Source organism: Myotis daubentonii, chromosome 16 (genome assembly GCF_963259705.1).
Source record: "Myotis daubentonii chromosome 16, mMyoDau2.1, whole genome shotgun sequence".
In the NCBI taxonomy this organism is placed as follows: Eukaryota; Metazoa; Chordata; class Mammalia; order Chiroptera; family Vespertilionidae; genus Myotis; species Myotis daubentonii.
The window spans coordinates 24,538,061-24,554,917 of NC_081855.1; the positions used below are offsets into that span (position 1 = coordinate 24,538,061).

The 16,857-nt window shown below is 54.1% G+C and overlaps 2 protein-coding genes across 2 annotated transcripts; one reads left to right on the top strand and one right to left on the bottom strand.

Annotated features, from left to right (window-relative positions):
* Window positions 1-166: 166 nt before the first annotated feature.
* On the bottom strand, window positions 167-4,041 carry TP53I13 (tumor protein p53 inducible protein 13). The gene is made up of 7 exons (XM_059669300.1): window positions 3,863-4,041; window positions 3,617-3,685; window positions 3,351-3,392; window positions 1,546-1,674; window positions 1,216-1,413; window positions 596-1,130; window positions 167-515 (listed from the first exon to the last, which is right to left on the bottom strand). The coding sequence occupies exons 1-7, from the start codon at window positions 3,932-3,934 to the stop codon at window positions 403-405; spliced, it is 1,158 nt and encodes a 385-aa protein (XP_059525283.1). The 5' UTR covers window positions 3,935-4,041; the 3' UTR covers window positions 167-402.
* Window positions 4,042-5,115: 1,074 nt separating this feature from the next.
* On the top strand, window positions 5,116-14,502 carry ABHD15 (abhydrolase domain containing 15). Its single transcript, XM_059669299.1, has 2 exons — window positions 5,116-7,095; window positions 9,800-14,502. The coding sequence occupies exons 1-2, from the start codon at window positions 6,215-6,217 to the stop codon at window positions 10,323-10,325; spliced, it is 1,407 nt and encodes a 468-aa protein (XP_059525282.1). The 5' UTR covers window positions 5,116-6,214; the 3' UTR covers window positions 10,326-14,502.
* Window positions 14,503-16,857: the final 2,355 nt, after the last annotated feature.

Below are 16,857 nucleotides of genomic sequence, written 5' to 3' on the forward strand. Positions count from 1 at the left end.
GTCCCCCCCACGTGGTGGGAGGGTTCCCTCCTCAAACCCTGCCTCTAAGGCCGTTGGCAGCGCCCAATTTTATAAACTCCCTGCCTCACACACAATCTACATGGCCTAGGACAGTCTCACGGGTGGGAGTATGTCTCTGTGGCAGATGTAGAAACTCAAGGCAAGATTCTACTAAAATAATTTAGTTAAAAATACAGAGAGTTTTGGCAAAGGAGGCTACAACAGCTCCTTTTTCTTCCTTGGCCCACCCTTCCCCACAAACACCACATTAAGAACTAACCCTCTGCAAATGCTCCATCCGGCCACCAGAGGGCGGCCCTGCGCGTGGTCCACGTGGCAGAGGTCGCGGCCTCCCCGGGGGAGGAGGGGCAAAACCTGCCACAGTGGCAGGGCCGGGGCAGGTCAGTCGGAGCTGTCCCCATCTGGGCCGCTGTCCTGCGTGGGTGGGAGGAGGGGTCTCCGGCGTGAGCGCCTGACCCGGCGCGGGGGCATCAGCAGCCGCCTCTTCAGCACAGCTATGGGCAGGGTGGGAAGCAGTCAGGCAGGGAAGCCATGGGGGCGGGGCCGGGGATGCGTGAGGAAGGGAAGGTCTCACCAGCCACAGTGTCCTGGCTGTCCGCCACGGGCCCCCAGTAGATGCTCTCCCCGCGTCGGAAGTTTCGGTGCAGCCGAGTGCAGAGTGTGGCCAGGGTGAGCAGCACCAACAGAAAGGTCAGGGCCATGGCAGCCCAGGCGGCTTCCTCCGTGCGTGGGGTGGGGCCCCGGGCTGCCCGCGGAGGCGCTGCTGCCCGAGGGGCGGGGGAAGCCTGGCTTGGACAGGCACAGCCACCTGGGCTGCTCTGCCCTTTGGGCACCTGGGCCTCTATCCTGGAGCTGGCACTGCCTCGAGGCCCCCCAGGCGGCAGGCGGGCAGTGGGCACAAATGGAACATCACCCCCTTCACCTGGGGTCTCCACGCTCCATGGGGAAGTGGAGGGGAACCTCGGGGCTGAGGATGTAGGCTGGAGACCAAGGGCAGCCCGCAGCCCGCGCCTCTTGGCACCACCAGAGGAGGGCTGCCTGGGCCCTCGAGACACCACCTCTGGGCCTGGGGGCCGCCAGCTCCGCAGAGTAAAGGCCAAAGCTGGGGCCTAGGGGAGAAGAGACAGCACTCATCCTCTCTCCCCAGGTCACCCCATGACCACACCACCAACCACGCTGGGCCCCACTCCTCACCTGCACACACCCTCTCCGGCACAGCCTCCCTCTGCCCGGCGTTGGCGCCCAGGGAGAGGGCCCAGAAAGGCTGTCGGAGAGGAACTGTGCCTTCTTCCTCTGCCTCTTCCACCGCCTTCGCTTCAGCAAGTGGGCAGCCCAGGCTGGCTCCACCCATGCCATCTCCAGCACCACCCCCCACGCTGCCAGCACCAGGGGCTATGAAAGAGGCACTTGTTGGAGAGCTAACACGGTGGGGAGAGAACAAGAGGAAGGCCCGAGCGCCCCTTTTCCGGCACACGGGGCTGCAGCCGCGCCCGCGTCGGACAATTCACTTTCCCAGCCCCTTACCCGGTCCTGAGTGAGGCTGGCGTCGGGGGCCAGGGAGGGCCGGGCCACGTGGACGTGGGCCAGGAGGGCCAGCTGGAGCTTCAGCCAGGGGTGGGCACAGGGATGGTAGAGGAAGCTGACATCCTCTGCCTGGAGGAAAGGCACAGCGATAGCCAGCCAGGCCCAGGCCTTCTGTGAGAGCCCCACGTGCTCCCCTCCTGGGGCCAGGTTAAAGGGACTCCCAGGATGGCAACATGGCCCTTCCACCAGGAGGGAAAAAGGACCCTGGGTAGTGGCATGCACTGCCTCTTGCCTCTGAGCATTCCTTTCACCCCTCCTCCATCAAGTGCCACCCCTCAGAGCTCACAGCTTCCATGACAGTCTGCCTGGGCATCCCAGTCAGACTGACCACACTCTTTAGCTGTATTTCTCTGCACCTGCAATGACGGTTCTACAGGTCCCCAGTCTAGACTGTAAGCATCCCCTCTATGGAGACCAAGTCTTCTTTTCATTGATCCTATCTATAGAGTCAGTCTCCCAAAGGCATCCAAGTACAGGGCACACGGGCAGCAGGTGCACAATCCCAGGATGGAAACACCTGATCAATTATTAATATTCTTTGATTGAGCTGACCTGATGCTCAGCACTGTGCCAGATGCTGTAGGAGATGCCAAAAGAGAAATCCGGGACTCCACTTGCAGGGTATGTAAAGGAAACTCAGGGAAACAGAACTAATGCAAATGAAAGAGCAAACTAATAAAACTCAGACTGGCTAGTTGTTAAGTGGTAAGATTTAAGTTACAAGCATTACGCAAATTTAGAGAAGGTGATGGACAAGGGCTGATGTGATCGGCAAGGTCTCATGGGAGAGCGCACTCCTGCACTGGGCTTTGAAGAAGGATGCGAACGGATGGTGGGTGGCCAGGAAGCTTCCTGCGTCAGCCTCAGGTCAGGACAGGACAGGGAGTGGAGGAGAATGCACTGTACGTGCGCGCCCGCACGTGGTATTTTGTGGAAGAGCCACACTGAAGGGGCCAAAGAGCCGCATGTGGCTTGCGAGCCGCGGTTTGCCGACCACGGCACTGGAGCAAAGGTAGAGCCATGGGAATGAGCTTGGCACTCACATGTGTGGTAGGTGAGCCACAGATTAGAGGTCAGACAAGGCTTAATTAACTAGGTCGGGCCTGAAAAGCCAGGCAAGGGGGTGTGGTCATGATAAGGTGGGAAATAAGGAGCCATCAAAAGCTTCTGAACAGCAAAATGATTTCATGAAAGGGATGTTTGAGGAAAGGAATCAGGTAGGTGGAATGAGGTCTCTTGGCCTGGAACTATCACAAGGATAAAAAAAAAGTGAGATTTTTCAAAAGGAAAACCAAAGGGATATGGAAGCTATCTGGCCACTGGCAAAGCCAGAGGCAGCCATGCAAGGCGAACCCACGGTTTGGAGCCGGGTAATCGGAGGCACGCTCCTGACACGACACAGCTTCGTACTTTGCAAAGTGCTGCCACACACAGTTCATCTGCTCCTCGTGGGCAGGGGCGTTACTGATATCCTCTTAGAGAAAACCGGGGCCCAGAGAAGCCAGGGGACTTCCCACAGTCACACAGCACATCTGGAGCACGAGCTGTTGTTTCTCCTACTATCATCCTGCCCACACAGCCAGCCACGCAACAGCACTCCTTGCAGACAGAGGCCTGGGGCTCATCGTCCGGACTAAGCACATTGCCTCTTCCTGAGGGAAGTGGTAACAAATGGAGATGACGAGCAGAAAAGGCAGAGAACGCCAGCAAGTGCAGACACCTGGATGGCTCCTGATAGTACTCACCTGCCGTGGGCTCCGCCGTGTGTACGTCACTCTCGGTGACACCTATATGTGGGGAAAGAGCGCTTAAAGCAGCTGGGAGGCCCTGGGTGGGGGCGTGGGGAGGGGACAATAAGCCCCAAGCCTCCAGGTTGGGATGAAGACATTGGCCACTGAGGGATGGAGGAACCGGCAGAGGTCCTTCCGAGGTTGACTGGAAGTGCAGAGGGGCCAGAGCGGGACTGGCTACCCCTTCACACCCTCCCGCACGGCGCCCTCCAGGCTCCTACCTGTGGGGGCAGAGGCCACAGGCCCCCCGGACAACGGGCTCCTGCCTCCTCGGCCGGCTCAGCCATCACCTGTGGGTCCAAGGCGCAGAAGAGCTGGGGCGCTGGCCGCAGCGAGGGCCCTGCCCTCTCCCAACCCAGGCCCTGCCCGCCAGGGGAGGACTCCTAGTCCTCTCTCCGCGCGCTCCTCCTTCCTGGACGAACTTTCGGCGAAGAGCTCTGGGCCTTCTCAGGGGCGGGTCGCCTTACCTCCATGGGACGCAGGAGCCCCGCCAGGGCTGCCAGGAGGAGCAGCTGGGGCGAAGGCGGAGGAGGCGCCATCCCAGATCCGGCCCGCCGCCCGCACGGGAGGGAGGGAGCGCGCGCCGCCCCGCCCCACCTCGCGCGCCCCCGCAGACCCCGAGCTCGAGCGCGCCCGTCCGCCCCCCCACCCCCCGGCCCCCGCCCCGCGCCCCGCGCGCGCCCGGACACCCCAGCTCGCACGCCCCTCGCGCCGCCCCGGACCGCGCATCCGGACGCCCAGCTCACACGCCCCGCGCCCCGCCCCGCGCCGCGCCGCTCTCAGCCCGCCTCCGCCCCGCCCCAGCGCCCGCCCCGGCCCCGCCTGTGCGCGCGCGCGTCCTGAACCCCAGGCCGGAAAAGTTTTGTGCGGGAATCCCGCCCGGGCGCCGCGCCTGCCTGGCAGGCGGGGACCACCTCCTCGGCTCCGCGTTCGTCCCGGCGCCGGGGTGCGATCAGGGAACCGGGCGAAGGCGGGATGGGGTCCCTGTGGACCGGGCGGCCCAGAAGGGGAGATGGGCACGCTCCTCCGGCAAGCTCGCTCCGGACCCGCCAATGAAGAAGGGCAGAACCACCAAGTCCGAGCGGAGGAAGGGAGAGCTGTGCCGCCCAGAGCCTCACCGCCAGCCCATCCCACGCCTGCCCTCGCACAGAGGCCCGGCCCGGCCTCGGAGGGGCGCAGACCTCCCCGTCCCCACACCCAGACGCTCCGGGAGGCCGGAGTCGGCCGGCAGCTGCTTGCACCCCACCTCCGCCTCCACTCGCGTTCGTTGGCCGGCGTGTGCTCCGGGAGACACTGGTCCCGTGAGCCGGAGGAACCCAAGGCCTCGCCCCCGGCAGCGGGCTCTGCTTCTGCAGCCCTCTCCCTGGTCCCCTTTTCCTGGGCTCTCCTCGGGATTTTGAGGAAAGAGGGGAACGTGAGTGAAGGGTGAAGGTTGAGATGCCAAGCCCCAAACTTCCAAATGGAGGAAGAACGTGTTTCAGTCTTGTCTCACATCCCTGTGACTTACAAAGGGGTTCCTCACTCTTTCCCCGTCCCCCGTAACTGCTAGCCATTGAGGTGACGAAGGGACTCCAACCTATGCCCCCCCACCGGGTGACATGTATCTCCCGCACCCCGCACCCCGCACCCCAGTGTGTCTTTTCTCCAGCTTAGGAGGCGAGGGGTTTCTTCTTTCTAGGGAGCGGTTTGGGTTTTTTTTTTAAAAAAAATCTTTGATTTCAAAGAGAAACAGAGAGAGAAACATGATGAGAGTATCATTGATCGGCTGCCTCCTGCATACCCCCTACTGGGGATCGAGCCCGCAATCGGGCATGTGCCCTTGGCCGGAATCGAACCTGGGACCCTCAGTCCGCAGGCCCACGCTCTACCCACTGAGCCAAATCGGCCAGGGCCTGGGGCTTGTTTTTTTAAAAAATTATTTTATTGCTTAAAGTATTACAAAGAGTATAACATATGTCTCCTTTTGGGTCTTGGTTTTAAAGATCTACCTGAAGCCAGGCTCCTCGGGGGAGCCCCACGCTCTGGGGGCGTCGGCACAGCGCACCGATGCAGGCAGCGGACGCGCAGCCCACCGGCGCTCTAGGCTCCCGCCCAAACCCGCGCGCCTTGGTCCCCCAGGCCCGGCGCCAGACCCCCGGCCAGGCGGGGTTATTGCGCAGTTGCTGGTGCCCACGGGGCCGAGAGGAACACCAAGGTCAGAGCGCGCGGCTGAGCCCGGGAGGGAGGCGCGGCCGGTGCCTTCGGCTGCAGCGCCGGGAGCCCGGGAGCCCGCCGGGAGCGGCGGTCTATTCACTTCTCTCTTTGCTGCTTCTCAACAGCCGCCCTGAGGGCGCAGAGTCGCAGGGTCTCCCCGGCAGCTGCGCCCCGCGCCGGGCGGGGGAGCGGGGACAGGGACTCATGCTCCTCCCGGTCCCCCAAGCCTTGGTCTCGGAGTCTCCCCACTTCTCTGCCGCCAACACCCCATTCCTCGGCTCGTTGCCCTCCCCACTCCCTTCCGGCTCGCTGGCGCGTCCCCGTCCCTCTCCGTGGCCTCGGTTCCTTTCACCCTCTGCTCCTGCTTGTCGCAATCGCTGTACAAAGGGCCGTGGGGCGGGGGCAAGGGGGGCCGTGGGGGGCGGACGAGGGGAGCCAGGCCCGAACTGGCTGCCTCTTCGGGGCCGTGGCCAATCCGGAGAGCGCCCCCCCGCGCGGGAGGGCTCTGGGCAGCCGCCCGCCGCCGGGCGGAGCCGCGGGCAGAGCGGGGAACTGGCGGAGGGGACAGCCCCATCGCCTGCCGCCGCCCGCCACCCGCCACCCGCCGGGGACGCTCCTGCCTCGCCATGCCGCCGTGGGGCGCCGCCCTCGCCCTGCTCCTGGCCGCGATCGCCCTGCTCGGCCTGCTGGCCCCCAGGCTGCGGCGCCTCGGGAGGCGCGCCGTCGGAGCCAGGACCCTGCCGGGGGCCGGGGGCCCGGACGACGAGGAGGAGGCGGACGGCGGAGGCCCGGCGGACCAGTTCGGCCACGGGCGCGAGCCGCTGCCCGGCGGGTGCAGGCTCATCTGTAAGCCGTCGGCGCTGGCGCAGTGCCTGCTGCGCGCCTTGCGACGCTCGGCGGCGCTGGAGCCGGGCCCGCGCTCCTGGCTCTCGGGGCCCCACCTGCAGACCCTCCGCCACTTCGTGCTGCCGGCGGGCCCGGGGCCGGAGCTGGCCCGGGAGTACCTGCAGTTGGCCGACAACGGGCTGGTGGCCCTGGACTGGGTCGTGGGACCTTGCGCCCGGGGCCGTCGAGTCACCAACGCCGGGGGCCTGCCGGCGGTGCTGCTGGTGATCCCCAATGCGTGGGGGCGCCTCACCCGCAACGTGCTCGGCCTCTGCATGCTCGCCCTGGAGCGCGGCTACTACCCTGTCATCTTCCACCGCCGCGGCCACCACGGCTGCCCGCTGGTCAGCCCCCGGCTGCAGCCCTTCGGGGACCCTTCCGACCTCAAGGAGGCGGTCACTTACATCCGCTTCCGACACCCCGCGGCCCCGCTGTTCGCGGTGAGCGAGGGCTCCGGGTCGGCGCTGCTGCTGTCCTACCTGGGCGAGTGTGGCTCCTCCAGCTACATGACGGGGGCCGCCTGCATCTCGCCGGTGCTGCGCTGCCGCGAGTGGTTCGAGGCCGGCCTGCCCTGGCCCTACGAGCGGGGCTTCCTGCTCCACCAGAAAATCGTCCTCAGCAGGTGGGTAACGGGGCCGCAGACCTGTGAGGGGTAACAGGGTCTTGGGCTGAGCGAGACACAGCTCTGCCTGGTGTTGACTCCGACAGGTCTACGGCGACTTGGGCAAAGTCCCCTCACACACTGTCTGAGGCTGTCCAAACCCTCTAGTCGAGAGAGAACCAGGGGAGCGGGTTTAAAATCCATAGAAGACTCAGTCAGCATCATTATACGAGGCAGGGCCTCCCGCCCGGGGCCCCTGGCCTCACGGTGTCCTAGCAACCCGAGCACTTGCCGCATCCCCGACAGGCAGTGCCTGAGGTGACCACTTAGCCCGCAGCTTGTCAGATCAGCAAGGGCTCTGGCAGCGAGTGCAGCTGGCTGTCTGTCCAGAATGTTCCCTACAGCCCTTGAGCCTGGAGGGGACAGGAATAAAACACCGTGGAGGTATTTATTAAAAATCCTTAGACCCAACAAATATTTTGCATATTCCCATGTGCTCAATATTTAAGGCAACAATTTAAAGAATATTTAAACACAATTTTTAAAAAATCTCCATAAAGAGAACATTCTACCCTACCACCAGGCATACACGTGGGACTTTCCCCCTGAAAAGGCGACATTCCCACAGCACATAACCAGGCCTCGGCGTGCACTGTGGCTTTCCTGGGAGAGGCAGAAGGAGGTCAAAGACGTGGATAACTGTGCTGTGGCAGAAAGACCTGGGATGTGGGCGCAGGTCACGGGTTCAAATCCTGAATTTCCAGCAAGTTAGCGAACTCCTTGGAGCCTCGCTTCTCTCTTCAGTGAAAGGGAGTTGATAATAACTACCTCCCCAGGCCCGTATATGCACGAAACGAGGCCATGGAAGTGAGCTTGGCACTGGGTAGGTGCTCAATTAATGGTGGCAACTGTGGTTTCTCTTTCTTTCCTTGCCCCGTTTTGCCTCCTGTTCTGAAATGAAATCCGGAGTGCAATAACAGGCTGCCAGGACAACCCAGAGCCTCCAGAGTATCCAGGAGCAAGGTGCTCTCCTGTGGCTTAGGTGCCAGCTTCCATCCCCAATTCCCCCCTCCCCCCGCCCCCCCCCCCCCCCCCCCCCCGCACCAGCTGAAGGATAAGGGGAGGGAAGTGGAGAGGAAACGGAGCCTTTAGTAACTACCCTGCTCATGGAAGTTTGGGATTAAAGACTCAGGACAAATCTCTTTGAATGATTCAGGAGACACACACCCAAAATCAATGGTCGACTACTGGATTGATCCTCCCAAAGGTCTCAGCTGCCCATCCTGGCCTCCTCATCGGGGGCCCCAGGCCTTCTCCAGGGAGGTGCCAACAGCAAAGATGCCCCTCTTCCCCAGAACAGTTGCTCTCAGGCTCCCATTGGGGAACTCACCCTGTAAATCAGCCATGTCCTCTGCCATCCAGCCCTCTCTAGGAAAACCTCCTCCACACCCTCATTTGTCATGATCTGGATGGCATATTCGCTTTTAAAACACAAACAAACTAATACACCCTAAAGTAAAATGTTAATTGTGGGGGTGCCACCTGCTGGTTTAGATAGTCCAAGCCAGTGAGCTATTCTAAGAGGGGTTCAACAAGTTCCCCACAGAGGGACAGAAGTTTTGATCAGGAGGAGAGCTGTCCTTGCTGTAGCTCAGCAGCCTTAAAGTCAGTGCTGCCCCGTGCTGGGCAGGTAATGCCATGAGGGACAGACCTGGTAGGAACCATGACACAGGAAGGAGGGCGGAAATACCCTGATTGTTGCCCTCAGGACCGCCAGCCCATCTCGCCAGATCTTCTCATTTGTCTAAAGGAGCCTGATAGCTGCATTTTATTTATTTTTAAAAAATATTTTTTATTGATTTCAGAGAGGAAGGGAGAAGAAGAGAGAGACAGAAACACCAATGATGACAATCATTGATTGACTGCCTCCTGCATGCCCCACACTGGGGATCCAGCCCACAACCTGGGCATGTGCCCTCCCTGGGAATCAAACTGTGACCTCCTGGTTCATAGGTGGATGCTCAACCACTGAGCCACATCAGCCGGACTGATAGCTGCATTTTAAATGATGACAATGAAATGGACGTTTTTAAAAACATTATATGGGCCCTGACTGGTTTGGCTCAGTGGATAGAGCACCGGCCTGCAGACTGAAAGGTCCCAGGTTCAATTCCGGTCAAGGGCATGTACCTTGGTTTCGGGCACATCCCCAGTGGGGGGTGTGTAGGAGGCAGCTGATCAATGTTTCTCTCTCATTGATGTTTCTAACTCTCTATTCCTCTCCCTTCCTCTCTAAAAAATCAATAATATATATATATATTTTTAAAATATATTTTATTGATTTTTTTTTTTTACAGAGAGGAAGGGAGAGGGAATAGAGAGTTAGAAACGTCGATGAGAGAGAAGTGTTCTCTCAGGAGGACAGGAATCGATCAGCTGCCTCCTGCACACCCCCCACTGGGGATGTGCCTACAGCCAAGGTACATGCCCTTGGCCAGAATCGAACCCGGGACCCTCCAGTCCCCAGGCCGACGCTCTATCCAGTGAGCCAAACCAGCCAGGGCTAAAATATATATATTTTAAAAAACAAACAAAAAAACCCCCATTATATGGCCAAAGAAAGCCTCTGTGGTCAGAATCTGGCTTGTGAGCTGCCAATTTGTTGACATGTTTTCTAATTCTTCCCTCTCTTTCCTACCTTCTCTGTTCGCCTTCTTGCTACCAGGTACACCACGGCCCTGGAGGACACAGTGGACACCCACAAACTGTTCAGGAGCCGCTCCCTGCGAGAGTTTGAGGAGACCCTCTTCTGCCACACCAAGAGTTTCCCCATCAGTTGGGACGCCTACTGGGACCACAACGACCCCCTCCGGGACGTGGACGAGGCCGCCGTACCTGTGCTGTGTATCTGCAGCGCGGATGACCCCGTGTGCGGGCCCCCGGACCACTTTCTGCCCACTGAACTCTTCCACAGCAACCCCTACTTCTTCCTCCTGCTCAGTCGCCAGGGCGGCCACTGTGGGTTCCTGCGCCAGGAGTCTCTGCCGGCGTGGAGCCACGAGGTTATCTTGGAGTACTTCCGGGCCTTGACTGACTTCTTCCGAACAGAGGAGAGGATAAAAGGGCTGAGCAAGCACCGCGGCTCATTACTAGGGGGCCGGCGTCGCTGGGGAACCCTGCAGAAGCGAGAGGTCTCTCCCTCGTCCAGCCTGGATGAGATCTTTAGCTGGAAGCGATCGTATACCAGGTGAGACCCAGTCGGAGAGCACCCTATCCTGCACGGGGAACAGAGGGCTGAGTGGGGCAAGCAGCTGTAGCTCTTTGCCACTGATTCAGCCCTTTCTTCTTTTCTGGTCTGTGGAGAGATAGAGCTCCCAGCTAGCTGCTACTTACTTGACCCTGAGCAGAGCTCCTGCCCGGGCTCTGCTGCACACATTCCTGCTCATCCTGGTCAGCAGCTGGGTATTTCTGGTCATTGTCTCCTGTCACCGACCACGTCAGCCAAACACTAGCACCATTTAAACCCACGGACTCAGGATAACATGCTCTCTTGCCAGCAGTGACTACAAGAAGACGAGTTTCTGTGTCATTGGGCAGCTCTGCCCACATAAATAATCAGCTCTGTGACCCTGATGCTCAAGCTGAAGCCACTTCTGTAGTGAGGACAGGAAGTTTGCGTCTCGGTCCCACTTCCCTCATTTCATTCTGCGGATGTGGCACCCTGCTGACTTCATGCACATCATGGACGTGGCCTCGAAGAGCCACGTGGCTGCATCTGCCTTGAGTGAGAGAGAGAAAGGCGGCAGCGGCCCTCAGTGCAGTGCTGAGCTGGGGTCAGTAAGGCCAAAAGGGAGAGACGGCGAATGCCTGTCTGGAATACTAAGGCCCGTCTTCTGCAAGTTTTCATTGGGAACGGAGCTGATCTGAGGCTTCAGCCTAGGACCTCAAGCCTCACTGGACAGATCCCAAGGATGATTTTAGGAACAGGAAGTCCTCGAAAACCGTCTACTAGACCATGGCTCAAGAAGCCAGACTCTCAGGCACTTTAGCTGCTCCCTCTGGTACCATTTCTGGGGATTATTACTCCAGAGAGCTCTGGCCAGAGCTGCTTTTCTCTTGGGACGTGGGCTTTCTCTAAGTGGTGAAAAGTATAAACCTCGTATCTTAGGTGTTGTCTTGGTTAGCTGCCCTCTTTTCTGACACTACTAGTAGCCTCTCCATCTCCGGAACCTGGAGAAACATCTGGGACCAGGGAAAACAAAACGTTCCAAGATGTTGGCTAGAACTGACTCAGTAATTTATAAATATTTCACATTACTATGCGTTTTCTGCTCAATTATTCCAAAGGCCATTCATGTAGATGATGCAGAAAGAGCTTCTTCCTGGATCTGTGTGGGGTGTTTGGTTTTATGAGGAATAATGCTGAAGTGCAGTGTAAAGTAAGGTGTTGTACACATTGACCCAGGTGTCCTGGTATGGGTTAGACCATTAAACAATACAACAGGACATCTGATTTCATGTGCTGCTAAGAGCTTTGTCCTGAAGTTTTATTTTACTTCGTCATTGAGAAAGAGGGCATCTGTTTTGACTGGAAGCTTCATCCTTGCCTCACAAACAGCAAAGCAAGTTTAAAGGGAAGAGATATTTACTGAAGCCATGTCCTAAGACAAGGACTTCCTGGGGCCATGATTTCAGGTTTGGATAATCTTAAGCCTTATTCTTCTAGATCAAAGAAGAAGAGACTGAACTACCCAAGAATCTAAACTGGAGTGCAGACAACATTCAATTGTCTAAGGCACATTAGGCACATTCTCCTGTCATGAAAAAAAATGACCCCCCTCCTTTCCCATGTCTTGCTCCTCCGCACACTCCTCATCTAAAGGTCTTTCACTGTTTCTGAGCAGGAGGAATAACAAGGAACTGAAATCTAAAGAAGCCGTTCACTGCTGGTTAACAGCCTCCGTGTGAGGCTTGGTGCAGAACTGCTGGCATCAGCCCCCTACCCCCAACATTAGGTACAGTGGGAACTTCAGTTAATTAGAGGCCCACAGTCCCATATGCAGGACCCTAGGATCACTCCAAACTGCAGAATGGGAAGCCGCCCACTGGTTTTAAACACCCCTGTTTCTGGCTTAAATGGCCTGCAAAGTCTAAATCTGTATTGCCAGGTACCCCAGAACTCTGGTTCTTTAAGATAATAGTTTTTTGAGAAGTCATGGTTGGTGTCCCTTTCCTTTTATAGGAAAGTCTGCAGGAATATTACATATATTCAGATAGACAGGACAGTTCTAGTCCAGGCTCCATTAATTCCCTTAGGTCCACAATCCTAATGACCTAAAGCAACAATTTTTAACTTTTTCATCTCACAGCACACATAAATTATTAAAATTCTTCAGCACACCAAAAATATATTTTTGACGATCTGAAAAAATAGATACGATTTTGATTTATAAAAATAACTAGAGATTTTATTATCTAATTTGTGTACGGATGGGGTCCGGCCGGCTCGCCCCAATCGGGGACAGTTGGGCCAGGCCAGCTGTGGGGAGGGTCCATGGGCATGTGGTGGGCCGATTGAGGGCAGGGCTGGCAGGGGGAGAGGCCACCAGCCAGCCCCACCCCCTGGTTGAACTCCAGGTCGAGGGGACAATTTGCATATTAGCCTTTTATTATATAGAATAATAATACTGATTATTTACCCTTTTTGCTCCAAAATGACTTTTTAAAAAATCAGGCGTCTATACTTGTATATAAAGATTTCTGGTACCAAGAATTAACCAATCAGATGCAAACTTATTATGCAACATAACCAACAAGATGCAATTCTATTATATGACCTATATATTCATGGTTCAAGACACAACATTCATACCAGACAGCTGTTGTTGTGTTGGCTGTTGTCATTTTTTAATTTGACAGTTGAAGGGAATAGAGGTCAGTGTCTCTGACTAAAGAGTTGAGTATTGCACATTTTAGAAATTTCTTGCGGCACGCAGGTTGAAAATCACTGACCTAATCCCTTAAGTATTTCTCCATTTCCCTTGTGCCAGATGTGCTCATAGCCTATCTCCAGAAGTTGCTTATCTCTCATCTTCCCTTCGCTGCTTGATGACAATCACTGCTTTTTAGCTCACTTTTGCCAAGAAAGTATAGCTCCTGTTCAAACAGGTTTGGGTGACCCTGTCTTTCAGTCTCACGATAAAGGAATCACCCAAATGGCTCTGCTTTGGTTAGTGACTAATTATATGAAATCGGCTTGCGGAACCCCAGAGACACTGTTCTGAGAGAGTGTGTGGCCCGTGAACAAAATGACAACTTACGAGTTTGAGAAAGCAAGAAGCAAACATTAACAAAACCAAACCCAAAGGACTGCTGAGTTGAAGTTTTCCAGGTAGCAAGGCTTTAGCCACCCTCGCAGGCCTCATTCACTTGCCTGACACCCTTTTGGTCTTTTCACTATTTATGAACACCTTCAAGTGACGAGAAAGAAAAGCCCACTGATGTAAAGGAGGAGTTATCTCAGAAGTGGAGACTGAGTCCTGTCTCCACTCATTGTTTCAAGATGCAGGAAGCAGACAACTGTCTCTGAAGGTTTAAGTTCTAAGTTCAGCCATCTGACACCGAAGACTGTGCTAAGCTATAATTTCTCTTAAAGACTTAGTATTTTATGTATTTATACATAGGTTTCTGGGGTGGCTTGGCTGGAGTCAAAGGTATGAAAAACAAAGCACAAAATCCTCACTCTGAGAAGACACAATTTCTGTTTTGAATGAAGGTATCCTTTCTAAGACTTGAGTATTGTTAGAAAAGAGGCCTTGACACAGGAAGTGTTATCTTGCCTTTATATATAAAACCTCAAAACCACCCGGACACAGAAGCTCCTCTGTCCTCACCTTCCATCCAGACCACAAGATCCTTTGTGTCAGTCACTCTGAGTAATGCCAAACTCTCTTGCTTTACAAATGAACTTTAGCATGAATTCCTCTCCTTGCTTAAACAAGCAGACACACTTGGCCACTTTGGTAGGCCTTGGTAACAATGCCAATAGAAGTATTTTTGTGATTCTTCAGCCAAACCACAAAGGATGGCATCAGAAATTGCATTCACTAGTTACCACAATTGGAAGAGATGAGATTGAGTTGTACCTAGAGAATATCCGAACGCTCGGATATGGGATGAATGCCTCAGGAAACAGTAAGTTCCACATCAGATGTGGGATAGACAAACTAGACTGCCACTTGGCACACATTATGGAGGGGACACGTGCCAAGAAATAAGGTGGCCCAAGTTACATATAAGCTCTCTTCTCATCTGAGAGTCTGTGAGTTAAAATAGTGCTCACAGTGGGTTGTAAAGACTTTTGGTTGCTTTATGGGTTTGAGGATCAGGAGATCACAGACCTAGGAGTTGGGAGATAACAAAGATCTTTTTTTTTTTTTTTTTTTTTAAATATATTTTATTGATTTTTTACAGAGAGGAAGGGAGAGAGATAGAGAGTTAGAAACATCGATGAGAGAGAAACATCGATCAGCTGCCTCCCGCACATCTCCCACTGGGGATGTGCCTGCAACCCAGGTACATGCCCTTGACCGGAATCGAACCTGGGACCTTTCAGTTCGCAGGCCGACGCTGCATCCACTGAGCCAAACCGGTTTCGGCGATAACAAAGATCTTAATAAAAATAACCCTGCCAACGTGACCAGAGGATGTTAAGATATCCAATAATTATGCTCTAAAGTGTCCAGGAAGAGCTATAAGTTGAAGGAAAAGTGGAATTTCATTAAACCAATAAAAGACACGAACACAAAAAAAATGTAATAAGGGAATACCTTGTTGTAGGGTTCATCACTAGGATGGTTGAACAAAAATCTCTCCATCTTGTTTGCCTCTGAATAGCAAATAAATTGCAGTCTCCCTGCAACAATGGAATGTCATTATTTTTTAAATCTCCAGAAAAAAAAGGTACCGTTTATCTTCTAAAGTCCTCTGTGTACTGAGCATGCTTACCTACCTGTGGAGTTAACAGGGCCTCCCGGCACATTCTCTATTCACTGGTTGTTGCTTCACTTCTGTCCCCTAACACTAACCGGTGGCAGCTCTGTTTAATCAACAACCAGGCCTCCTGTTCTGAGCTAATAATTTCCCAGCAGGCTCAAAATTCCCTGATCATCAAAGGTACCTACATAGAGATATTTTCCAGTGGACAATTAGCAACTTGTGTATTGATGAGAGTACTGAAGGAGTTTGGAGATGTGGGTTCTAGTTTGTACTTCATCAGTGACTCCTATGTCCTTGGGAAAGTTATTTTGAGTTGTTCTGTATGAAAGGACTGAGACTGTGAATAGGCCTTAATTTAGGAGGTCTGTTAGGATATGAGATAGTAAAAGCAGGTAGATCCCATTTTCCATGTCTGTTTAACTCAATGGAGCTCAAAGACCTCTCTGATGAGGTGGCATTTGCTTTCAGATCAGAATTGATTATCTAATTCTTATAAGGCCAAGAAGTTTGTTATTAATTCCACTGCAAGGCTGGAAAGAGCCTGGAAGAGCAGCACACTTTGAGGCTCACAATCCGGCTCCTGGGTTGCCCAACTGAGGCCAAAATCTCCCCACCCGCCATCTAAACACCTGCATGTAGTCTAATAACCAGGTTATGGTGGCTAATAGCTTTCACACTGATCATTTGTTCCAGCCAAGAACCATCTGTTTTCCTACTTTTCATAGATGAAGTTTCAGTGATGATGTGATTTTCAAGATCTCACAATTAGTATGGTGGGGCTAAAGACAGAACCCAAACCACTGCTCTTTATACTTCATTTGCTTTTTCTTAATCACTGGCTGAGATGACAGTAAATAATGCTCATTTTATACTTTATAATATAAAGGATAACAAAGGGAAAGAATGTATCTTTAGAGCTGCTGGAGTATACAATTCCATGGGAGAGCTATACACATTATAAATGACACTCCGAAATTTATTGTATAGTTGCATACCCTTAGCAACTCTGTCTCCCTCTATCCATTAAGAACAAGTATCTGGCCCAGTCAGCCTGGCTCAGTGGTTGAGCATCCACCTATGAAACAGGAGGTCACGGTTTGATTCCCCGTCAGGGCACATGCCCAGGTTGCAGGCTTAATCCCCAGTGTGGGGTGTGCAGGAGGCAGCCAATCAATGATTCTCTCATAATTGATGTCTCTCTCTCTCTTCCTCTCTGAAATAAAAATATTAAAAAAACACAAGTATCTGAAAATACAGTAGCAGTTAAAGTCACAAATTGCCAACGACGCATAGAGAACCCTGGTTCTGCAGCTGGCATCACTGACCGAGATGCAGGTGACAGCACTGGCTTATAACCACTGGGGCTGTGAAGCTGACCACTGTGGTAACTTTGTGTTCACATTTCTTTTAGTCAAGTAGGATAGGCTTTAAACCCTAAGCATAACTCAGAACATCTTTGATGTTTTTAGCCAATGACATTTGTTTTGTGTTGTTGACATAGGATACATACAGGCTAGAAACAGATATTGTCTAATACTCTCCTTCCACTATAGCTTGAAGAGCCCAACTGGGGTGGGGGTGAGGGGAGTGGTGATTAAGCAGAAAGAAACCTTGTTTTGTAAATCCTTTTTGAGTTCCTCCAAATTCAAGGTGGGATGCTGGAAATGCTGGAGGTAAGAGACCTGGGAATTAACCTTGGCTCTGCCACAGTTGTTCGACCCAGGCAATGAAACACTAAATAAATGTTAATCTCAAAATAGCTCAATATCAATGTTCTGGGCGTTA